Source organism: Perognathus longimembris, chromosome 16 (genome assembly GCF_023159225.1).
Source record: "Perognathus longimembris pacificus isolate PPM17 chromosome 16, ASM2315922v1, whole genome shotgun sequence".
NCBI classification, from domain to species: Eukaryota; Metazoa; Chordata; class Mammalia; order Rodentia; family Heteromyidae; genus Perognathus; species Perognathus longimembris.
The window spans coordinates 48,973,528-48,999,245 of NC_063176.1; the positions used below are offsets into that span (position 1 = coordinate 48,973,528).

The following is a 25,718-nucleotide window of genomic DNA, read 5'->3' on the forward strand; positions in this document are numbered from 1 at the left end:
TTTCCTCTCCAGGGTTTTCTTTCCCTAATATAGGTAGTTAGAGGTACAAGAGTATCTATCAACTTGGGCCATCTGGGCATGAGTGCACCTGCAAAGTAGTTCTGGCATATTGTGCATACACGGTCTCCTATCCCAATGTACCAGCCAATTTTAAGATTCCTGGATGAAGTTGCAATTTACCCTAGATATAGAAGTAGCTGAGAAGTTGCTTGACATAGTAACCCATTGTTAATGCTTTAAATGAATAATAGTTATGTCCAAGGCACAGTTGACAAAATGTGCATTTTATGTGTGATTAACCGATGAGCTATCTTATGACTCCAGGTCTCAAATAACATTCTTTTTTTTTCCTTCTCCCTATAAGTTTTCCTTGCTTCCAGTAGAGGGAAGCATTGTTCCATATACTTCAGTAGTGTTTTTTTTTTTTCTTCCAATGTCATAATAGAAGGACAGAAAGACCCAGAATGTGTTCTATGAAGCTTTACATGTAGGATAATCTAAGTGGGACATTATATGGAACCAATTAAAAATAATGGATACCATTTGCTCAAACTTGTTCACCACCACATACTTACTTTTACCAAATTCTTTAATAATTTAATATAATACACACACAAATATTTTCTACTCAATACATATATCACTGGCAAGAGGGATCTTGCTGACTTGGGCTCTCTGGGAGGTAATACTTGAATTCCAGAAGATGAGTTAGTATTCTCCTGATCTGTGTAACAAACTTATTTTAGAGGAAAAAACAGGCTTTCTTTCAATGCTTTTGGTAAAATAGATTGAAGATTTCAATGGCAGACTATATACATAGATAATATAAACAGGATAAACTAAACACACATTCTTTCTAAAGGAGTATAATACAGAAATTAAAGAAAATTTGAAAATTCTTTGACAGAATGCTGTCAAAGGGACCAAGGCACAGGCCAAGTAAAATGGTAGAAGAAGAATTTAGCATGCAAGGGTGGTATATTTCTCCCTGGGACTATTTCTAAAATCAGTGCTTTGTAGAATCTAACCTAACCTTCAAACAGAGGAGGGTTAAGATGCCCACATAATCTTCTGAAATAAGGATGGAATAGCATAGTAATTAAATATTGAATTACACACACATAGCAGTGCTTACAGTACATTAAGTAGAATGAATGGTGGTAAGAGGAACTGACTGAGTACATGATCACAGTTCAAATCTAAGAGATCTGTGTCCTCTTATCTCTAAGTATTTGATTTAGGTATCAAAGCAGGATCTATGACCTGAACATAATTTGCAAAACAAGTTTTTGAGAACTAAGTTGTGCTATCTTCGATGGTCTCACTACATGGTACCCTGCCAAAAGTTTATCAAAGCTACTCCTTTGGGATATTTTGCATCAACCTGTATGAATTACAGGGATTTGTCTGCATAAAGTACAGTTGGATTTAAATCATTAACAGTCCATGGTTCCACATAAACAAAAATAAGGGGAACATGGCCCATTGGGACATATAGAAAACATTCACACATCCAATTTTAGAGATGAAGAATGGCATGAAAGGGGCATTCTCATACCATTTTCCCAGTAACTTTTTTTAATGCATTCCATTCTTCCTATGTAGTCTGGTTGTAGGCATGATCTGAAGTCTGAAGATACAGGTATGTAGATATTAGCCAGGTAATTTGCATGTAAATATCAGTTATGAAAGTGTCAGGGATATAATTAGATCCTGTAGGAACTAAAGGACTCTGATTTAAACTTTTGAAAAGTAGTATCTCTTTTTAAGTGGCAAGGTTAAGCTATTTTTTCCATATAATAGACAATTATTTTTACAGTTTACTAAGACACTACCCCAGGGTGTGTAGATGTAAAAAAGAACTAACCATTGTGAATACTGTAGCCACTGTAAATAAATATCAATGCATTATTTCCCAAAGTACACCTTAAGACACTATGAATCTTGAAAATATTACATTAAAGAAAAACATTACATGGGCAAGTAAAAGGATGCTGCCTAATATTTTGCTATGCAGCTTGGAGCTTCACGGTGTACCTCAAAGGTACTAAGAAATATTTCCCTGGAAAACTTTAAAAAGGACAATGTTCAACCAGCAAATTCCGAGAGTGGTGGTTATTAGCCAGACATAGAAGGAAATTTGTAAGTAGAATTCTAATGATTTTTTTGTTGTATCTCCATTCTTTTGGTATAGGAAACATGAACTATATAGGAAAGGGAAAGATGAAATATTACTTACAACTCTGTGACATCTCTTGGAATTCCTTTTGGCAAGATCTTTAAGGCCTTGTTGCTACACCTGACGACAGTATCCAAGCAGGTACATTCCACAGGACACCGAGACAATGGTGAGCAACTATTGTCATCATTTCCTGAATTGCCAGAGGAAACAGAAAATAAAAGTGGGCGTGTGTTATGAAGAAGGAATTTTTTATGTTTTATTCTTTGGAAACTGGTAGTTCTTAAAAAAAGAATGCTGAGGATAGTAAAGGAAAGCCAAACTGAGATTACCTAAATACTTTTGATTACCAGATGAGAACTAGAAAAAAAAAATCATCCAAACACATTCAGAAACACATCAAATTAGAATCACATGAGAAAGGGAAATCTAAAAAAATAAAGTAGCCAACTGTATTCTCTGAGATATGGTATTTTCAGGGGAGAATTCAAACACTGAAATTCTTTAGAAAGACTAACTCATAATCTAAGAAAATAAATTTCAGGAAACTGATATGTGAGATCTTGGAGGTAGGGTTAAGGAGAGGGAGGTAGAGGAATGAAGAGAGGAAGAGGGGAGAATGAGTCATAAGATTCAATGCATACAAAATGAAGAAAACAGGGAAGTGATTAAGTTTGGAGAGATGGGGGAGAATTATAAACAGGGTGATACTGAACAAAAATGCATTGTATCCACAATTGATTTGCTTAATAATAACTCCTTTGTACAACTACTTAACAATAATAAAAATACAACTTAACACATAAGTGCCCTGATACTAACACAAAACAAATGACACAGCAAAGCATAAGACAGTGTATTCACTACACGTGCAAGGAGGTAGAGTAGGCTGGATTTTTTTTTTTATACTGAGGAACAGTAGTATGCACTTTTGGACATATGCCTGATTGCCAAAGAAATTTGTCAGGTGTTTCTTACCGTCATCACAAGTGAAATCCTGAATGGCCACATCCTGGATTGGGATTTCCTTGAGGAAGTATGGCTTTTGACAGCGAGGATTTCCTGTTACGATCCTTTTCTTTCTGAGCCACTCTCCCAACCAAGCCAGGTAGCAGTTACAGTTAAAAGGATTGGCCAAGAGGTTTCTGAGCACCACATGCAAACAATGCACAGTTTATTTTAGGGCTTTATTTTGTTACTTCTGAAACCCCTATGTGACCATTTTTCCCTCCACAAGATTTCTTTTGGAACGATTCCTTCCTCATCTCTGTATTCCCATCCCCCTTTCATGCTCAATCCCACCCGACATACGGTATGCATTTTCTTTTTTGCCAAAATATTTATGTCTGGAACTTGGTAATAATACTTCCACATAAAAGAATTCTTCAAATAATTTCATGCAAAAAATAACGTGAAGGCAGCAATCGAATGTTTATGCAGTGGATCCTGGTAGATATCTCATTCAGAAATAATTCAAACTTGTCAGAAATCTGACTTTCTGTCAAACTTCCCTGCACTGATAATGCAGTAATTTAATATAAAGATGAAGGCTGATTACCTTATATTATTGAGTTTAACCTGACATCACTATTCCATTAATTTGTCACTGCACAATTCTCATCTCTTATTTGCTCCAGAGAATAGGTTTCCCATCTGAACTGACAGCTGAGTTGATTAAATGCCAGTTATAAAAATGAATTTACTTCTACAAATCTCAATACATTTGCCATCTTACCACTTCAGCACAAACCTATTGACAATCCTATTATTTATAAACATGCCAAGTTTAATATGCACAAATTAGTCACTCCATGTAAAATGTCACAGTTTATGTGGGAAAAGGATTAAGTAGTTTACTGATGGATGGCTGCTTTCCTCAACGACTTGAAGTGTTAAACATGCTTTTTATTTTTTTTATTCTAGTTATCTTTGTGCCCCATGCCCCTCCTATTGAGTTAGACTAGTACAGTGACACCCCCCCACACACACATAGAGATAGATAGAGAGATAGATAGATAGATAGATAGATAGATAGATAGATAGATAGGTTTGATGCCTTTATTACCAGGGGTCACTAGTTCTGACCTTCATAATCTCATGCACTGCTTTTCAGACATTAACATAGAAGAGGCCAGAGAAAACTACTGTTTATAAATATCTTCTGAGTTCTGTTTATAGACCCAGTAGACTATTTTCAAACAGTCTATATAAAGTATCTCTTGGACAGACAACTTTTTTCTTCAATATTTCCCCACAAATGCCCACTAGTAAATGGTTTCTGGTGTTGACTTGGTCATCTCATTCGCATTGTCATTGTGAATGATCCTTTTGAATGTAGTTGGTTGGCAATGACCTTGCCAATTCTATTCTTGTGATACTTATACTAAAAATACCTCAACATCAGAATGCTGAAAAACTATACCATTTCAGTTTCTGTAACACTGTCACATAGTAACTATTTTACACTTTAGAAATTACGTCACATCTTTGACCTTATTACTATAAAAAAGAATGGACTGAAAAATAACATTTGCTAAATTTAGTGTATGATTATAGGTTATATTTTTAAAAACTAAGATTAAATTTTAACAAAAAGCTAATATGTCCATTTATAATACCTCGATCCTTGTTTGTGTTTTTCAGCAATGTCCAATAATACATCACAATGCTATTAATACACATAAAAAATGCATTGGCTGAAGCAAGACACTAGGACTGATTTTCATACTTACAGAGTAGATAAAGAATGGAGTGTGTCAAAGGCCCCTGGTGCAATTGTAGTAATTTGATTATCATACAAAGAAAGCAAACGTACAGAACTGAGTCCTATGAAGCTGTCATTCCCAACACAGCTTATGCGATTACTTCTCAACATCCTGAGGGAGAGAAAATGACACTTATGGAGACAGAGAATCAGGCAATCAATTTTGCAGATCTGAGAAGCTAAACAAATCCTTCCTTGCAACCACATAGTATTCTTTACTATTTTAAAATGTTCTTCGGCCACCTGGAAATGCTACGTGTTGGAGAACATCCTGCAAGAATGAAATACTTAAGAGTCACCAATGATACAACTCAGTTGATAAAGGCATGGGGATTCTTCCTGTGTGATTTACAATCTTCTGATGAGGGGAGAGTGTTTGCTTCTGATGTTATTTGTGTTTGCATTATTGCATAATATCCTAATTCACCTACAGCTCTCTGAGTCCTGGAGTCCTTGGAGCTCCGTGATTTGTGTATTCAGGGTACTATGGCATTTGAGGTTGCACAGAAAGGAGGGGGAAAAGAATCAATAGCTGCTGTAAATGAGGGCAGCTCAGGGACTTGGATATCGAGTCAATGTCAAACAGGGCCTGGCAAGCAAACAAGACAGAGCATCCACAGAGCTTACATAAATTACTTTGTTTATAAAAATCTGTCCACTGTTTCAAGTTCAGAACCTATACAAGAGGCACACAAGGAATTTTAACTAGATTTACCTTGAAATTATTCTGATTAGGTGTTTTTTCCCACATTGTTATTAATATAATTAACATCACTGTCCTTTCCCTATCTTTGCTAAAGTTCTGGCTCACTTCAAAATTCTCTTCTACCCTGTTGATTTGTGTGGCTTCTAGAAATGAACAAAAGCTCTCCAAAATCCCAACTGCAAATACATAGTTGCCTTAAAACTTATTCAGAATACCTGAAGTTAAATGTATTCATTTTCCCCTAAACATGTGTTAATTGTTGTGTTAGAATACTGCATGATATAAAAGAGACTGAAGTGAATAAATAAAACGCTTTGAATTTTAGAATGCTTGGAAAGAGATAAGAAATATAAACTTTCATATCCTGCTAAATCACAGATAGGAAGAAAGGATGGTTTCTTCCATATCAAGTCATCATTTCATGTTAAGAAACAAATACAAAACTTGAAGTGCCCTTATCAGCTCCTACCTTGGTCATAAATAATAAAGAACACTTGATCTTATCTTGTTGGAGTCATGGACCCCTGAAAAGTCTTGAAGAAAACTACTCTCTGCTTCTGGAAAAATCCATGAGGACACAAGTGCACAAAGATTTATCTGCACTCTCAGGGGATTAAAGAAATTTGCTGAATTATGCAAATGTCTTACTAAATGGGTGACCAGCCTGAAGAGACTGCGCTAATCAAACCTAACGTGTACCAATCCCCAAAATAACATGACAGTACAAATATGTTTTGCTAAATCTATTCTATAACTTGAAATGCCCCGAGTCTGGGTCTCAGTTGCTTAACTTTGCTCTGATGGTACAACTGGATTTAAGAGAAAGCAGTTGGTTGGTTTGTCTCAAATACTAAACCTAAACAAAACAAAATATCAATAAAAATGAAGAGAGATATTTGCTTGAAATCAACATCTCTCAGGGAAAATCCTTAATATCTTGGACAGCTCAGGGAAAGGTCACAAGTAGCCAATAGGTTCCATCTTCCTGGCTATATTTTAACCCACTCTTTAGTATCTCTCCCATACAACAGTGTGCATATCTTTATCCCATTTTGGAGGGGGTCCAAATGAGCCCCTAGCATTGACTGACACATAGGTCAGAAGCTGGTCCTATCTTATGGTTTCTGGCCATTCCCCAAATCTCAAGGAACATAGTTCTACACTGGCATTCAGTAGTTTGTTTTGTTTGTTTTGTTTTTTTCCATGCATGACATTGGTGTGCTATAAACACATCCCAGGCTTGGAGAAAGCCCTGCTCTCTTTGCTTCTAGCAAGCAGCAGGCAGTGACTCCCTAGACTACAACCCTCCTACTGGAACCTGGCTTTCAGGGTTTAGGGAAGATAGTGAATTTTGGTTTCTCAGTGTATCACTAAGGGTTCTTGGTTACAAAATAGTTTCTTCCTTGCCCACCAGTGGCTTCCAATTTTTGATCTTCTCTCTTCTAATTTTTAAGTCACTATTTGGTCAAACACAATTCTGCACAATTAAATTATAGACAATTAAATTATACATCTACTGAAGAGAATTCAATTAATAAAAAAAAGTCACTTGTTATCAATACAATTCATGGAAAATTTTTTTAAACTTTTTTTTTTTTTATTATGTAGCAGGGCATTAGTGGCTCATATCTGTAATCCTAGCTACTTAGGAGGCTCAGATATGAGGATTGTGGTTGGAAACCAGCCAGGGCAGGAAAGTCCATAAGAGATTTATCTCCAATTAACCACCCCAAACCGGAAGTGGAACTCTAGCTCAAAATGGAAGAGCACTAGCCTTGAGCAAAAGACCTCAGGAACAGAACATAGTCCCTTGGTTCAAGCTCCATAACCGAATAAAAATAAGCAAACAAATAAAAAAAGCCTTTTTATATTAATTTTTCTGCTGCAGGTCTTGGGGCTTGAACTCAGGACCTCTGCCCTCTGTTTTTGCTGTTGTTTTACCACTTGAAAAAGAGGTCCACTTCAATCTTTTGGTGTTTAACTGGAGATTATCTCAAGGACTTTGTGGTGCTTAGGCCGCTTCAAATCTCTATCCTATCAGATCTCAGTCTCTTGAGCAGTTAGGATTACAGGTGTGAATCACCAGCTCCTGGAGACAAAGGATAAAGGGTGAACCAAGGCAACAGTCTTACTCACAAAACATTATGTTGGAAATTAGCTGTACAACTGGCGGGGGGGGGGGCGGGGCTGTGGGAGAGGGAAGGTGGGAGAAAAATGAGGGAGGGGGTATATGATAAGAAATGTACTCACTACCTACATATGTAACTGTAAATACCCTGTGCATCACCTTGACTAGAAAATTAAATAAAAAAAAAATACCTTTTGGAAACCTAAAGATTTTTTCTTTCTCCCAACTTCTCCAACCCTGAACAAGTAGGCACAATTCTTAAAATATTTACTTTGCAAGAGATAGTTAAAGATTGACTACCAACCAGTATGTCATTTTCACAAAACCCGGTAGGAGCTGTAAAATGTTTGCTTCAGAAAAATAGAGCAATTGTATTGCAATTGTTGATGTACATTCTAAAATTTAAGTCTTTAGATAAAGAGGAGTATACAGCAGATGTGACTTAGGAAAAGGAAAGAGAACAAGCATTTTGAGAGTGGCTTTGTTGACCATTTGTTAGCAGAGTGCTCACAGCAGAAATAGTGGGGTAAGGGACTCTGTTTTCATAGCAGATTGGTGCATTTGTGTGTGTGTGTTGTGTGTGTGTATGTGTGTGTATGTATGAGAAAGAGAGAAGAGGGATAGACAGACAGACAGCTAAAGATAACAAGAGGCAGAGACTGAGTCAGGCTGTGTGTAGAGTGAGGAACAGCAACAGCCTTCCATCCTGCCGGAATTGCACTGAACAGTGAAGTCCAGTCTATGAGTCGGACTGCAAGGTAATGCAGAGTACTTACAAAGTCTTGAGGCTTTCCAATCCTTTGAACATCTTATGCCGAACACTTTCCAAACGATTACTCGTGAGAAGTATTTCATTTACCCCGGAGGCTCCTTCAAATGCTCCCTCCTCAATATCTGTGATTTTATTGTTGCTGAAATTGCTAAATAAACATGATAGAAACAAAAGATTATAAATGATTCCTCTCCAACAAGGACATCAGGAAAACAATATGTTGGATTATTTGCTTGTTCTGAACAAATCTCCACCATCTTTTCATTACCCAGCTTTTTATTATCCAGCCTTGAGAGAGTTCTTTCTGTTCCATGAAGCTAAAAGGGCAGTCATACTCAGACACAATGTCTTAGGTAAAAAAAGCACCATCTCAGTGTATCACAAAATGTCCTACAAGGGTCTTCTAGAGTACAACATTCTTGAGGGTTCCATACAGCTTTTCTTTGCTCCATAAGACTTAATAAGGAATTACTGGAAGAAATTTCTCTGATTATAATTAATAGTTTAAAAAAGATATTTCAGTAGTGGGGTAGGGAGAATAGAGTAAGATGCACCAATGCCTAGAAAGTATCAGATATCCACATGAATACTTGTCTATTCCCAGTTCAACTTTTCATGTAATAACATATTGAAGGAGACAACAACTCTTAACACTATAAATAAAACTTTCAAATAATATACAATGCTTGCCCAAAGAGCAAGATGGTCTCATTAAGGTAACAACTTTGCAGATGCTCTTTTTCTTTCTTTATGGCTCACTCCAAGACTACTTTGGCTCCCCAAATGAGATCACTTTTGTTGATCTTTCATTTACTCCTCTCTAATTCTCAAAGCAGCTGTTCAAAAAGCATTGTCTTGAAAAGTACAATATAGATTAAAAAAATACGCTGTATATAGCACTAAAAAGGAAGACAGTTAAGAAAATCAGAAAATGCATTTCCTCCCTCCCGTCTGTAGAGGCTCTGGGCCCTTCATGGTGGCGTCTCTCCTGTCGTCCCTCTCTCCTGCTCAGGGGTAGGCAATGCTGATGGAGTATTGTTGAAACTGCTGAGTATATGGATTTACTTTTAAAACATGAGTTGTGGACATTTAGGAACACAGATGAGCTAGTTTACCAACCATTCATTCTAATGAAAGTTTAATGAAGCAAGAATGTGCTCCAAGAAAATAACAATGTGATTTGAGGAATAGTCAAGGAAGTTAGAAAACAACACTGAACCCATTTTCCATGTGCTGGGATGGCTGGATTCATGCTGGGGTCACAAAAACAAACAGCTGTCTGCATCAGAGCAGGATAAAAAGGTTTTAATTGGCATTGTTTGAGTATGTGGGAAAAAATTAAAATCAGACTTCCTGCTTCATTTAATATTTCCCAATTATGTATATATGTACATATACACACATACACACATGTATGTATATATGTATATATGTATGTATATATGTGTATATGTGTGTATACTAAATAAAATCTAAAAGGGACAAATCTAAAAGTCGACAAAGCCCTACAGCTATTTAATACCACCATTTCTAACCACTTACATTTTCCGTAACTGAGGAAGTTTCTTAAAGATTCCTGTGGCTTCCAACACTGTGAATTCATTGTTATTGAGACGCCTAGGAAAACAAGACTGGAGGTTACATTATAAGGGATAGTGGAGGAGTTTCTTTTTTATTGATCAGAAAAAAGATAACATGATTTAATGATAAGTCTAAAATAATAAAATACAGTGCAACTAGTGCAGAGATCTGTGGGAGGTATTTTCCTCATTCTTATAAGCACTCTTTCATATTAAAATTCAGGGAGTCAGGAGAACAAATCACCAAAACCATCTCCTCCCCAGTAATGTCTAGAATGTTCTCACCAACCCTTTTCCACCATTGCTTCATTTACAAACACCATCTGATAATTTGCATTCGTGTCCCAATTCAGTGGCATGTACAATGGTCTACACATGCACTGCTAAGTCAGCCTGTGTTTCCCTTCTATCTTTAGAACAGCAGCACTATAAAAATACAGTCAAGACATATAATTTTTATTTGGTTCCAGAATTAACAAATAATTCCACAAAGAAATTTTTCACATGCAGTACATGCTAGGTTCAGGTTCACCATGAGGCTTGTGAACATAAATCACATCACAGTGACCATTTGTGTTCCTTGCTGTGCTATCTACTGGTGAGGAAAACAAAACCCTCTTCTTTGCCCTTTATTACCTGACCATTGCCAAACCTCAGGAAGGATTACTTTGAATAGATTCATACTTAACTGAGACATAAAATGTTGACACCAGACTACATCCGATGTCAGTGATGTAAGGAATATATACATTATGTGTGCACTAAATTCTTAGAAGTGGGTTTACGTGTAGATGATGACTAGTAAATTTTAAAAAGTCAAATAATCATGAAATGTTAACTGGCTTCGTGAATTCCTCATTCTATAAAGACAAGCTGCTTACAGTGCAATGTGTATACATCAAAATGAATGCAAGTGGGCTGGGGATATAGCCTAGTGGCAAGAGTGCCTGCCTCGGATACACGAGGCCCTAGGTTCGATTCCCCAGCACCACGTATACAGAAAACGGCCAGAAGCGGCGCTGTGGCTCAGGTGGCAGAGTGCTAGCCTTGAGCGGGAAGAAGCCAGGGACAGTGCTCAGGCCCTGAGTCCAAGGCCCAGGACTGGCCAAAAAAAAAAAAAAAAAAAAAAAAAAATGAATGCAAGCACTCGGAATACCAGTGGAAAGACAGTTTCCTATTTGTTGCTACTTTTGGTCCCCTTCTTGCTCCCGAAGAGGGGTTTCTAGAATGAACTTACAGCTCTGCCGTGTACTGGGGAATGTGCTCTGGGACTTTGTTGAGTTTTTGGTTGGAACAATCTACTGTGGTCCCTTCACAACGGCACTTTTCAGGACAAGCCAAATCTGCAAAGCAGTCTCCACTTAATTTGGATCGGTAATCTTCTGTACCTGTTGAGGATTCAAGCCAAAAATAAAGAGAAAGATACTGAGTCTAAAAGTTAGAATACTTATTAACTTGTAGGAAGGAAAAGGAAAGAAGACTATAGATTATGCAGCAGAGAGACAACTTGGGGAATTTTGGTCTGTGGATGTCACGAGAGGGTTACAAGAAAGGCTTGGAATTTTCTGGAAAAAAAAAAAGAGAGAAGAGTGACCAGATTCACATGACAGGAAAACATTAATAAAGTTGAGCTTTTCACAGCTGTACTTTCTGCTGATCCAGTTCAGAGCCATTCTAGACTATTTCACAGCTAAGAACACAATGGCCATTTATTGTTTGAAAAAAAAAAGAAAAAAAATCATTTTTTTGTTCTGAGTCAAGAATTGAAAATATCTCCAGTAATCAACATATTCCTATGTTCTATCATTACAAATGAGGGCTTTTAAGGCCAATAGATGTCTTCAGGATTTGAAATTTTTGTACGCCTGTGTATTATTCTCTCTCACACACATAATCTTCGCAAGGACCTAAAAAGCCCTCTTTGTTTTTTTGTTTGTTTGTTTGTTTGTCATTTTGATTTTATGAAAAGAGACAAGTAAATCCTTATTGGAGCCTCAGCAGCGTGTCATGCTGTAGAAAGCTGCGCGACGTTCCATGGTGCTTGACGGAACCATGTTTTACTCATACCTCGCAACCACATGGTTAAATCAAGCACAACAGAAAATCTCGCTACGTTATCACTACACCAACCACTAGGCCAGAGGTCAGACCAAGAGGAGAGATGAAGGGAAGCAGGAGAAAAAGCTACAGACGTTTCTGGAAACGTAATAATACTGTTTACATGACATGCATTCTTCCTGCAGAATGTGTATGACCATAGTAAGAGTATTACTACTGGAGAGTTCCTGGAAACACAAAGCAGGGGCGAGACTCAAAGGTGCCTCTCCAATGTTCCTCAGAACTGGGCAATGGAAACCATAGCTTTCAGGAGCAAGGAGTGGAAGGTAAAAGCTACAAGGACAACAGAAAAGCTCAAAACATCTGTGGTTTCTTTTCAGAGGGGGGGAAGAAGGCGCAAAAGACTGAGACAAGAAGAAGGTACATCAGGGATTGAAAAAGGAAGATATGTTTCATTCAGATCAGACACTTTTACTTACAGCCCAAGTGGTGAATTCCTGCAAAAAATAAAAGTCACCAAAGAAGGAAAGAAAGAGTAACCCCAATTAAGATTAACAGACACATACATCAAACTACACATTCTCTTTTTTTAACCTTTTCAGTTGTAGGGAAACACCATGGTAGAATGGATTTGTCATACTTTGTAAAATTTGTAATTTTTGGAAGCATACTGGTTTTACAGGAAAAGCAATGGCATAAAAGATGCAAGGAACAAATCAAATTCTTGTCAATTTCTTTAAAAGATGGAACTCTGTTTTCTTTTGAGCTATCATTGATACTGAAATGCTGTATAGACTAGGAATTGGCAGAACATACCTAAAAGTGAATTGAAAACCAACCAATCCTAGGGACCCTTAAGGGCTAGAGTTAAAAGTCTATTAAAGTGGAGGCTCAGGGAAAATCATTCTGTTACCTGGGTATTTGTCTCATTATTTTAAATAATGTAAATAATATAAAGTATATTCAAATAGAATAGGTGGAATAATTTGATCAAAATGATAAAAATAAAAATGCTACAATTTTGGGATTTAAGTCATGTTGACATGTTATTATGGGAGCAGAAATTGGCTTTTCTTCAGATTGCTAGACATTATCAGATGATTTCCCAATGAATAATTGTGTAAAAATACATTTTAAATATTACCAATGAAGGTTAATCAAGTGTTCAACGTTACATGTTAGTCAAACAAACATAATATATAAAATATGACTTGATCAATTCAGAATAAGTACTATAAATAAATATGGCTAAATGTGCAAATTATATTTAAATTATACTTCAATAACCACAAGCAATAAATATCCCCTTAAAACAGACAGGAAACCCAAAGTTTTCTTGAGAAAGTAAAGATGATTTTGCAGCCTAACACTGTAGAAATGTCATTTTGTTTACAGCTTCTATAATACATAGTAGTCTAAGATATATGCAGGAAGATGACAAATGTTGCCAATCGATATTTTTTTTACATAACAATTTAAAACAAGTCGGGAGCATTTTACACAATTGGCAGGCAAGAGAAATAAGTGACAGAATGTAGTCTAAAGAGCTAGCTCTAGGACTATCAGTCTTTAGTTTGGAAGACTGAAGTAAAGTCATAAAACACCACAATTACTTTCCTTAGAAGCATTTAATCCATCTGCCTAAATAAGTCAAGGCATTTAGTACCATGATTGTCTTAGGCTTTCCTGATGGACACCCAAATTCCTATTGTGGATTAATATTCTGATTCTATACAGGCAAGATTGTAAAGTCACATATAAATAGGAAGCAAGTACAGTTAAATTAGCACAAGGATTCATTATTTTTATTTGATTTTACTGGTATAAAAAGTAAACCAATAGGAAGCAAAAATTGCTTTTTCAATGGGAAAGACTTTAAAAAAATATGAGTCTCTTGTTGAAAATTCAGGTCTGTGTGTTTATAACTGATTTCATGGAGAACTAGCTCTTTGACAACAGAAAGGCTTCTGTCTTTAAAACTAGCTCAGTAAGCTATATTTTAAAAACAGGCAGAAAGATCCAATATACAATGTAAAGGGGGAAAATGATTTCAGTAGAGAGCCATAGGTGCAGATATTTTTAGCTACTGTGGGAAATTGTAGAGAATGTGCCAAAGTAAAAAGAGAGGAGGAAAATGTGGGAGTTTAATAATAATGTTGAACATTGGAAGCTGCATGCAAAGTTCAGGTGGTCAAGAAGGCACTACAGGTCATCTATGCATAAGTCAATCTATCTATAGAGTATTCAGTGTTCTTTCAAGAGCATGCATATCAAAGGTTTAGAAGCCATATTTCATAAGGTGAGGAAAGCTTGTTTGCTGTTAGTCCTACCACCGAGCAAACCTACCTGGAATGAAATACTGTTCTTTAGCTAAATAAAAAAAAAGAGAGAGAAAAAATAGAAGATGCACCTGAATGTCAGCAAGCAGAAATATGAGTTATATTAGATTAAGAATGGACTACAGTTACCACAGATAACTAAGTGAAAAATATGCATATATAATAACGTTTAATAATGTACAGTGAATAATAAATGCATTTATCATTATGAAAAATATAGACAGCCTGGTTTTAGTATTAGCATTTTAGTATGCATTAACTGCCCAATGGAAAATACACCTATACCAGTTAAGTAGCAAACTACCAAAAAAAAAAAACCAAAAACAATCCCACAAAAGTAGATGACACATTAAATGATCAGAACACAAAAAGACTTTCAAAACAATTATGGCAATCTTCCATGAAGTCAGTCTTCTACATAATAGCAATACTGTCGAGTTTATATTTAGCTTTGCATCCAATGTAATATTAAAAGTTGGTCTTTTGGAATTTAAAAAAAAAACTGTATCTTCACAATGCTAATCAAAAGGAGAGAATGAAAAAAAAAGACCAAAATACACTGAGAGACCGGGTGAGGATTGAGAAGTTTCCTCCCACTTCTGTGCCTGACCGAGTCTCACGACTCTTTCTCTGAAGAAACGAAAACACGACTGATTATTTGAAGTTGGTCAAAAGAGAATAATACAACGCACATGAGACTTCACATATTTTCAAGGCATTTCAAGTGAACTAAAAGGCCCTGGTTACATATAAACCCTAAGACTGCAGTCTAAAAGACTCCCAGCACCATTTTCACTTGACTGATTAGGCTACTTTCCCTGGCTCTGACTTGAATGGTGACTACATATCTCCTGCTGTATTTCTTCATGGGCAGAAGGGAAATAAATTGTGATTCTACAACGTGTGGACATCAGTCAAAAGGTCAGCGGCTTTGGACAAGGTCTCTCATCACCTACTGGCTTTTGGTCCCCAGGGAAATGTCTCAGGAAGTCAGAAATTACCTGAACAACGGAATTTCTTGCTTTTGATCTGTCCGATTCTTTTGTTTGCCAAACGGCGGGGGCTGGTACAGCGGGCACCGCTGGTCTCAATGGGGTTGGTATGGAGATAATCCGCCAGCCACTTGAGATGGCAGTCACAAATAAAAGGGTTCTGCGCCAGATGCCTTTCAACAGACAGAAACAGCTTTATATGGAACTTGCAATAGGCCTCAGCTCCCACATTCCGAGTAAACATCAAGGCTCTGTCAAGTTCCGTCTGGAATGGTATATACATACATCGTTTGGATAGCCCGGAGAGCAGAGAAAGTGCCTTTGGCAATGGTCTGCAGCTTGTTGTCATACAGGGAGAGGAGGTTCAAGTTGTGCAGATCCTGAAAGGCATCTACGCGGAGGCAGTTTATCTTGTTGGCATTCAGTAATCTGTGTGATCAGATAGTTGTAAAATGTAAAACAAGGCACCGATTTAACTTGGCTGTGAGATTTTTGTACTTCTTCAGGAAACTCGACCCAGACATGCATTTCTTTCCATCTCAATAACATTTTAACTGAAATACTAACTTTAGATAGGAAGGGCTGGAGGTGGGAGGTTTACCTGAGTAAACAAAACAGGCAAGGTCAAATGAGTCTAAATCTGGTGGTATTGATTCACATTTCCAACGAGTTTTGCTAAATATTTATTAAGGAGGATGTAGCGGTAAACAATAGATAACGCTAGGTGAAACTCAGCCTCTATAGTTGAGGAAGCCTAGCACTTTGAAAAACCTCTCTGATCACTCACTGGAAAGAGTCACTCAGTTTTCAAAATAGCAGCCAGAGTGATCATTCCAAAGCGTCAACATCAGGTTATTCTTAGTCCGTTTAAAATCACCTTATCCTACAGTGCCCAACAAGAGAGGTCACCCACTCCTGGGAACTTTGTACATCTCATTTTCTCCTCCCAGCTCCTCCGGCCCCGCTACCCAGCTACACAGGCCTTTTGCTCTTTTTTTAGTTTTTTTAATCCTCTCATCAAACATTCCACCCCTAGATAATCTGCCTGGCTACCTAGTCACTTTGCTTCAATCTCCTCAAATGTTTCCTCTTTCCAGCCTACCCTGACCATTTTCTTTCATGTTTGCATGTTGTTGTTTTTTTTTGTTTTTGTTTTTGTTTTTGGCTGTTCCCAATTTCTAGCTTTCTCATTTCTTCAGATTGAACGCACAGTTGTTGTTTTTCTCAATTTTCTTTTTCCTTCCTTTCATCTTCCCGCCTTCTCTTCCATATCCTTCTCTTCTTTTGCCTTCCCTTCCCTTCATTGTCTTTTATTTACTTCCTTCTTCCTGCCTTCCTTTCTTTTGTATGTTTTGCTATTGAGGATTAGGCCCTATACTTTCTATACACTAAGCAAGTACACAATCACGTGGACCATGCCCCTCCAACTGGCGCCTTCAAGATTTCTGCCTCCCAGACATCCAAGTGGTGAGAACTGCATATGTATGCCATGTCTAGAGCTTCTGTTTTCTACAGTACATATTCTTTCTATCATACAGAATTTAATTATTATATCATGCCTGGATGCCACACAGGCAGGTGTTCTACAAATTCAAAAAGATGTGCAGTTAAGGTTGATATGCTTGTAACAGTGTAGAGAAAGATATTTTTACATCCATGTCAAAGAATTGTATTTTCAAGCAAACAGCCATAACCAGTATTATTTTTACTTGACTAATCTTGCCCTTTTATGAAACTGCATCATTTGATCTTGAATTGTCTGAAGCCTCCGTCAAAATAGAGAAGGTAAACAAAAAAAATAGAATATTAGGTAGCGTAGATTCTCAACAGATCTGAAGCAAAAGAGATACTTACAGCAGCTGTAAGGAAAACAGTCCTTCAAATAAACTCTTGGGGAGCTCTGTGATTTTATTTCCATAGAGGACCCTGAAATATGTTAAAATGAAAAAACATCATCGAACAAGTATAGGAAATTCATTTCACACAAATGTACTTAAGCACAGAGCCGATCAGTAGAGCCTTAACACATTATAAAAGTTAAAATTGAATGAAAATCTTTCTTAGCAATTTGGTTGGATTATAGATCATATGTAGGCTTCTGTATAAACTATGAAAGCCACAGAAAAGGTTAATCTCATTTAATATAATTAATATTTTAATTGCCACTTCATACAAATCTTTACCTTTATATCATCATGTTTTCCTGCACAGGTGTGTGTAAACACACAGAGCCATATGATTCATAGATAATGAGATCACAGTATATATAACAAAGAACACACAATGTAAAATCCATCATTTATTATAAAGATAACTTGGTGGAAGAAATCCATATAAAGATAGGACTGTTCTTTTAAACATATAACACACATGTTTGAGAAATGTAAATGCTGTTAAGATAGCAACCATAAATATGGATTTATGAGCAGTTTTGAAATATATGGCCCTTAAGAAACGTAAAGGTGAGTGAGTTCTCATGGTATGCACCTCTGTTTAGATACAAAGTAGAGAAACTAAGTGCTTTAAAAGCCTACAAAGTTTTCCCAACACTGGATTGACAAATAACATGATGATGAATAAGCAAATAAAATAAGGAATAAACCAAACAAAAGAATGAATGAGGGGATAGGAATAGCAAATGTGTGGAATGGAAAGTTGATTTATACCTTTTACTAGCAAAAGGCACACAACAATGACTTATCTACTATTAGTCTTTCAAGGTGAGTATTAGACCTATGTGTCAAAGAAGGAAGAGTTTTATTTTGAGAGGACATTTTTGTTAGCATGTATCAATCACAATCAAAAATGTTTATATTACTATTAGTTCCACTCTATTTTGAACTCTATTTTGGGGAGATCAATTTTGTTGTCATACACAACACAATATACACATATAAAATGTCAGTCATGGCAAAATTTGTAATAGGAAAAAAATTAAACATGCATGAAATGCCTCCAACATAAAATAAGAATTTGTTAAGTTCTCCTTCAATACAATTCAAAATTTCAAGGATATTTAGTGATGTGAAAGTTTTTAATGCTATAACATTAACTAGATTTTTAATTAAAATATGTTTTATAGTATTGCCTTACAAGACTGTATTGGTTGGAAAATATATAACCATACAAGCAGAAGAAAAGGGAAAACGTTTTGCCATGTAGAGGGGTTACAAATTTGGATCCATATATTTTCCAGTATTTTTTTTAGCTTCTACAATAAACATATATTATTTCCAAAGGTTAAAAAAACCCAAAACATTCTTTTGGAAGAGAAATAAAAGCATGTCATGATATATGCAGGAAAAAGCTGAAATAACAATCTAAATAATTAATATGTTTGGCAGCTGTACATTATTTCTGTGTGGAAAGGAAGAAAATAACATACAAATTAGATGAATAGAGGGAGGGAGATGGTGTTCCCCTTTTAAGATGTCAGAGTAAGGTGGGATGGATGACAAAAAGTGAAGAAAATTCTCAAGGGAATAAATAAAGCTGGGTGCTACACAGTGTGAAGAGACAGCCCATTTGTTCAGAAGCCAGTTTTGGGGCTGTAAAGTACAACATAAATTTCATTTGTGTAGGACATAGATTTTCCTTTAGAAAGGCAAATCAATTAGAGAAAGAAAACGATTTTTAAACATCACAGAACAAAAGGGAAAGTTCTGTATGTCACGGATAAGATGGGGGAAGCATTAAGAAAAAGTAAACATGCATAAATGTATTCTCTGAGGTCAAGAATAAGAAAAGAGAGGACAGTAGGGGACAGAAGGGAGGAGATTAATTTGACAGTAATTCAGGATTTTCAGTTCAATACCGTTTGATTAATTCATTCAACAGTAGCTATTGTACGTGTGTTTGTGCCAGCAACACACCCTTTGGAACTGAAAGATGCAATAATGCCACAGTACTTTTAATTTTGCTAATGTAAAAGGAAGTTTCTGACACATAATGAGAAAACAGTAAATGCTGCAGAAAATGCTAAGGATAAAATTGTGTTGGTTTCTTAATAGAACATTAACTATAAAAATGCTGTTATTCTCTCCCCTCTGTGAAAAAAATCAGAATTAAAGGTTGAATGGTTCAATAGATGCATTTTGAAAGGTACTTTGCTAATGAAGATTCATCCTTCATTAATTATATCAAATAAAACAATATACAATAACCTAAATTATTATACACACACACATATATCACCTTATCTATTAGGAGAAGGCTTAAACACATTGACCAAACCTAGTCTTGTTTCCTTGAGCAAATAGAATTTTGGTAATGAAATACCAGCTTAAAATTGTTTATTGTTTATGTTTTCCAAGATAAATGCCATAGAGATATTTGGCATCCTGTTTTTTATTTTCATTTCTTTAGCAGATATAGAGATATAGAGAATGGCTCTAAATATGCTTGAATATGGTTGCAGAATGGCATAGTGTTAAAAATGAGGTGCAAGTGAAATAAAAGCTTGCTTTTTTTTTTGGCCAGTCCTGGGCCTTGGACTCAGGGCCTGAGCACTGTCCCTGGCTTCTTTTTGCTCAAAGCTAGCACTCTGCCATTTGAGCCACAGCGCCACTTCTGGCCGTTTTCCATATATGTGGTGCTGGGGAATCGAACCGAGAGCTTCATGTGTAGGAGGCAAGCACTCTTGCCACTAGGCCATATTCCCAGCCCTAGAAGCTTGCTGTAGTTATAAAGAAGAAATGGTGCTTACTCATCTGGCTTTTCTATAAGTCTACAAGCTTTCACTTTCTCCGGTTAGGTCCTTTCAAGGAACCCACCTTTCACACCTCCCATGGCAATATTTTAGAAGCTTCCTGTTGCAGACACTGTAATCTCTTTATTATTTCACCATCAAGCATCTGCTTCCTGCTAGTTTCAGTGATTTTTTTTTTTTCTCTTCCTCGGTTACTTGGCCAGTGCCTGCCTGGGGCCCACACTGTTGGCTGCCCATCTTCAATTCTTTTCTACAGCTCACTCTTAAAATATGATTAAGATTTTCAACCAGACCTACTTAAGGGGCCTTAATATGCATCTTCCAAACTTTCTGTATATAATGGCATTCTTTCATTGGATAGAATTAAACTTTTTTTTTCTAATTTCAAATAGTAATGTTCTAAAAATATTTTAGACTGCTTTAAGTTAAATTGGAATCTTCCGAAAGTTCTCCCGATGTTAACAATGTCCTTTCTGGTTTCTCTCTGTCTCTGTCTCTTTCTGTCTCTCTGTCTCTCTGTCTCTCTGTCTCTCTGTCTCTCTCTCTCTCTCTCTCTCGCTCTCTCTCTCTCTCTCTGTGTGTGTGTGTGTGTGTGTGGTGAGGCGTGAACTTGGCGTCTGGGCACTGTGCCTGAGTTCTTCTGCTCAAGGGTAGTTAGTGCTCTTCCACTTTAAGCTACAGCACCACTTCTGGTTTTCTTGTGGTTAATTGGAGATGAGTCTCGAGGATTTTCCTACCTGGGCTGGCTAGCAACTGTGATCCTGAGATCTCAGCATCCTGAGTAGGATGACAGGTGTGAGCCACCAGTGACCTTCACAATGTGCTTTCTTATCTCTGCTGTCTGAGATATTAAAGTGGGTTCACTCACACAAGTCTTAAGCTGATCAAAGAAGGAGTGGAATGGACTGCTTGTCGGCCATGCTTACCTGTTCTCTAGAGCACATCACCCTGTGTGTCCCTTGAAAAGGCCGGCCAGTGTCCTCAAACAAGGGTCACTGGACTTAGAGACCCTAAATCCAGCATCCTCCAGAGCAAAATAAACATTTCTATTTATCTCAAATGGAAAATGCCATTGTGTAAATAGGGCAGCCTAATCTTCCTTTATTAACAGCAAAACTATCAAACCATTAAATGCCTACTGTTAAAACTGGCCCATTTTAGTTACAGATAGTGGTCCTCTATAAAAATGATGAAATCCAGCAGTAACAGTTAATATTTTTCATGATTCGTGCATTTTCCTTAGCCTTAACTTAAAGCAGGCCAGGGTGCTGGTGTGTAGATTCTCCTGTTCTTCAGTAAGGCTGTGCAGATGGATACTTACAGTGAATTCAGAGAGCGGAGTCCTTGGAAAGCATCTGGTGCAAGTTCAGAGATCTGATTATTACTCAGGTCACTAAGATCAGAAATAAGGTTAGGTTATATTAAGTAGGATGCAGTGAGGTTTACTGTAGCAGAAGGCAATTTATGGGTTTTGTAAGTTGGCTTTGCCCTTCTCAAGGGTTCTCTAAAATGGGACATCTTAAGAATCATAAATTCAAAGATAAATCACACTTTTAAAACCTAACTATTGGCTATTTGCTTAAGCTGTTATTAAAGTTTTGCCATATCTTATTTTAGGCAATACTTCAGCTAATAATTGGTTTCATATATGGACCATATACAGTCTAACTGCTGTGAATTAACACATTAAATTATAGAAAACATTAAAAAACTACATACTATAGTTATTAAGAATATTGTTATAGAACTAGACATCAGATAGTCAAATAACGTAATATGTTTAAGCTGTCAAACTGAGAAATATTTTATAGTTATCCTGGCATGTTTGTAATCTGTATAATTTTTAAATTTCTTTATTTTCTAGAATATTCACTTACATTCTTCTGAGCTTTTTATATGGTGAGAAAGCTCCAGGAGGAATGACCTTGATTGAGTTCTGTTCCAAACGTCTAAAACAAAATTTTAAAAATTCAAGTTTTAAATAACAACTTGTATTCTAAATTATTCATAATTTCCACTCAGAATCCATGTCAAGAAAAAGTTGCTATTTTTGATGATGGATAGTTTCTTCTCTTCTCCAAAAGTGATTCTTAAAATTAATTGAGCTGTCCCTTAACTGTTGAGCAAGATTGAAGTGAAAGACAAAGCGATTATAACAATAACAAAACCGATTTTCAAGCAGCACCATACCATCAACATGTAGATCTACACATTTTTGAAGAGAGAAAGCATTTTAAAGCACCTAACTTGTGAGTCTGTTTCTGTGTGCTTGTTTTCTATTTCTTTGGGGTGGTGAAGATCAAGTCCAGGGCAGTGCTCATGCTAGAAAAGCGTCTACCATGAAGTTAGGGCCCTAGCCGGGATAAATGTTAATACACCAAAGACAAGGAAGAGAAATCCACAGTAAACTCAAGTTAAAACGTGTTTAAAAGCTAATCATCCCTCTTTCATGAAGAAAATTAGCATTATCTTACAAAATTATTTTTGCTCTTCAACAAGATATTAGGCTGAAGAACTTAGCATCTTCACCCAATAATTTTGACTTTATTCATGAGGAAAATTTTGAAATATCTGATTCCATATATGTTGTAGAGATTTTCAGCCAGAGACTCTAGATTTTTGTCTCTGTCATCGTGTGAATATTTCATATAAAAACAATGGCTGCAAAATGCATTCCAACACAGCCGGGATTACTTTTGTGGCCCACTAAAATCCCTGACTTGAAAATAACTCTATCATCATCCACTCTATGGGTCCTGCTATCAGAGAAAAGAATTTTGTCTTCCTAGTTATAAAAAACACGAATAGATTTCATTAAGTCACTTGGTGAATAGTTTTATACATCAAAAACGCTGCTTCTCAGCCCAGCATCTCAACCTAAACACTGTCCACCACACTTCCTCCTCCATACCACTTCAAATCCCAGAGATACATCTGCAGAAAGCCACAGAAGACAAGCTCCTTTGCTACCAAACTGGCTTCTGAGGAATTTGTCCACTAAGAGCCATGTTAGAGCAATGCTTTCTTTTCTCTTTGTTGCTTTGGAGTTGGTAGAATATTTCCACCTGTGTCAACTTCCTACAATTGTTCAACACATTTTTCCGTATTAAATCCTTTTGTTGAACTACCTAGCATAAGCTGCATTTGCCTACCCATATTAAAAATGAATAAATGTGCATATACATAAATGAACATGTATCTATATATATGTGTGATGCAAATAAATGTATGCACGTGTATATATGTATCAAGACATACTTGAAAACAATTTGCATATGTATATATATTTTCTACACAACAGGTTGTAGCTCTGAAGGGACAAATTTACCACCAGAATGCAGAAAATAAATCATATGAAGAAAACTTGGATTTAACACCTACATGATTTACCTAGGTGTTAAGAGAGAGGACTCATTTGAAATATTCTAAAAGTAGCAAAGACCATGTAAATAATTTCACTGTTACATTATTGATTTGTTTATATTGGACTGACGGGTTAGAAACTGTTTTGTTTATGATCCATTCTTTAAGCTTAAGCAGTTTTATGTAATAAATAAAAACACAAGACAAAAAACTATAGATTGAATATGTTATCCAATCTTCACTGAATCTGAGCCAAAAACTTTTCATACCAATGTGCTAAAGATATTTTTCACAATAATATAATGTTATGATGACAAAAACAATTATTTACGATAGAAAATTTCTTTTGACATAACTACATATTTTTCATCCAATAACTTTTTTTTTTTTTTTTTTTTTTTTTTGGCCAGTCCTGGGCCTTGGACTCAGGGCCTGAGCACTGTCCCTGGCTTCTTCCCGCTCAAGGCTAGCACTCCGCCACTTGAGCCACAGCGCCGCTTCTGGCCGTTTTCTGTATATGTGGTGCTGGGGAATCGAACCTAGGGCCTCGTGTATCCGAGGCAGGCACTCTTGCCACTAGGCTATATCCCCAACCCTTATACAATAACTTTTTATATTCATTATTTCAGGACACTAAGAGTAAGACAAGGTATCCAGTTATTTATTTTTCAACCTTTCATCAATGCTATAAATATTTTATTCCTCCCCTGTGAAAATTACATCATATATTTAGAATTCCACTGTAAACAAATGCAGACCTATTCATACTCTGCCCTTTGTTTCAAACAAATTTCAAATCCTATTTCCTCAATGCAATTTTTTCCAAATGTTGTATTCACCAATGAAACTTCAAAATGTTAACATCTTAAACTAAAAAATGTGACCACACTAATTCTATCATTTCATAATGTCTCAGCCACCAGAATTGTTGTATAAAACCACACAAATTATTCCAGTGGCATAGAAATACATATTGCTATGATAACTGATGCTTACTGTAAATTTAATTTCATTACTAAACATGCCTATTAAGACAAATACACCAGAAAATATACTAAAGATCATTTCTTTAAAGTTGTATTAAAAATGTCATACAAGTTGTAAAACCAGAAGAATTCTTGTTGAAATAGCACTAGAAATTATATATAAAAATACTGGTTCTGAAACAGGACAGTGTTCCCCTGGCTTAATCCTCACATTGCAATTGCTTCATTAATGCCCTATACTGTACAACAAAAGGCTGAATCAGTGCTCAATGGATTTGGCTGCTTTTCTTTACTTTTGTGCTTACTCTCAACCTTGCTCCAAAACAAGTACTTGATAGAGAACACAGTGATATTTATACTGACTCCGTAGTTATTGGTGATTTTGCTACAATGTCCCAGCTGTTTATGAAAGCAAGCACAACTGCACTACGCATTCAGAGACAGAATCTGAACCATGAAAATATGCTGCCACTTTCAGAGGTAAAAGAACATTTTAAAACTATTTTCAAAGATTGTGTGAACAAACCATAAGCTGTAACATTTTGGATTTTAGGATACACTAATTTTTTAATCATAAAATCTTTACAATATATTTGATGGACGAGAAATAATATTCATCTCAAACTGTGTCTCCATATTAAAGAAAGGGAAAAGCATTTCAACCAAGGTGTAACAATTGAGAAACAGAAATATCCCTGTTTTCAGGTTAAAGTTAAAAAAAAATCCCAAAATTACATTTTCTAGTTTTGCTATCCTCTAATCTCCTCCTTCAATAACATAGAATCTGCTGAACTGTAGAGTACAAATTTGAATCCATTGTTCCATGACGAAGCTAATTAAAAACATTCTGGGGTTATGAAAACAGATAGGGAAAAGGCTAAAATATATTTGCATACTCGGGATGAAACTCACCATAATTAAGAGCCTTTCAAATGGCAATCCTTTGGAGAAAGTGAAATATTTTTATTTTGAAAGTAGAAATAAATTTAACCAAGAGAATAGGAGAGGAAATCTTCTATACTACATACAGCAGAGAAGATTATATTTTTCATGTAAAAATGGCCAGAACATTTTTATCTACTGGATTTCTGGGATCACATACAAAATGTTTTGTCACTGTGTATGCATGGATGGGTGTATATA

At 36.2% G+C, this 25,718-nt stretch overlaps 1 protein-coding gene across 4 annotated transcripts in view; it reads right to left on the reverse strand.

The window, feature by feature from the left end:
• Slit2 (slit guidance ligand 2) overlaps positions 1-25,718 on the reverse strand; it is a 298,280-nt gene that overhangs the window by 59,430 nt on the left and 213,132 nt on the right. For 2 of the 4 annotated variants that reach the window (XM_048364635.1, XM_048364634.1), the window contains 12 exons: positions 22,104-22,175; positions 21,548-21,619; positions 17,373-17,444; positions 15,804-15,947; positions 15,528-15,691; positions 14,534-14,557; positions 11,367-11,517; positions 10,092-10,166; positions 8,554-8,697; positions 4,912-5,055; positions 3,158-3,324; positions 2,240-2,372 (listed from right to left, as the gene is read on the reverse strand). In XM_048364635.1, coding sequence (XP_048220592.1) covers positions 2,240-2,372; positions 3,158-3,324; positions 4,912-5,055; positions 8,554-8,697; positions 10,092-10,166; positions 11,367-11,517; positions 14,534-14,557; positions 15,528-15,691; positions 15,804-15,947; positions 17,373-17,444; positions 21,548-21,619; positions 22,104-22,175 — 1,362 coding nt within the window. The remainder of the gene's footprint in view (positions 1-2,239; positions 2,373-3,157; positions 3,325-4,911; positions 5,056-8,553; positions 8,698-10,091; positions 10,167-11,366; positions 11,518-14,533; positions 14,558-15,527; positions 15,692-15,803; positions 15,948-17,372; positions 17,445-21,547; positions 21,620-22,103; positions 22,176-25,718) is intronic. The other 2 variants (XM_048364637.1, XM_048364636.1) reach the window with 1 other exon arrangement.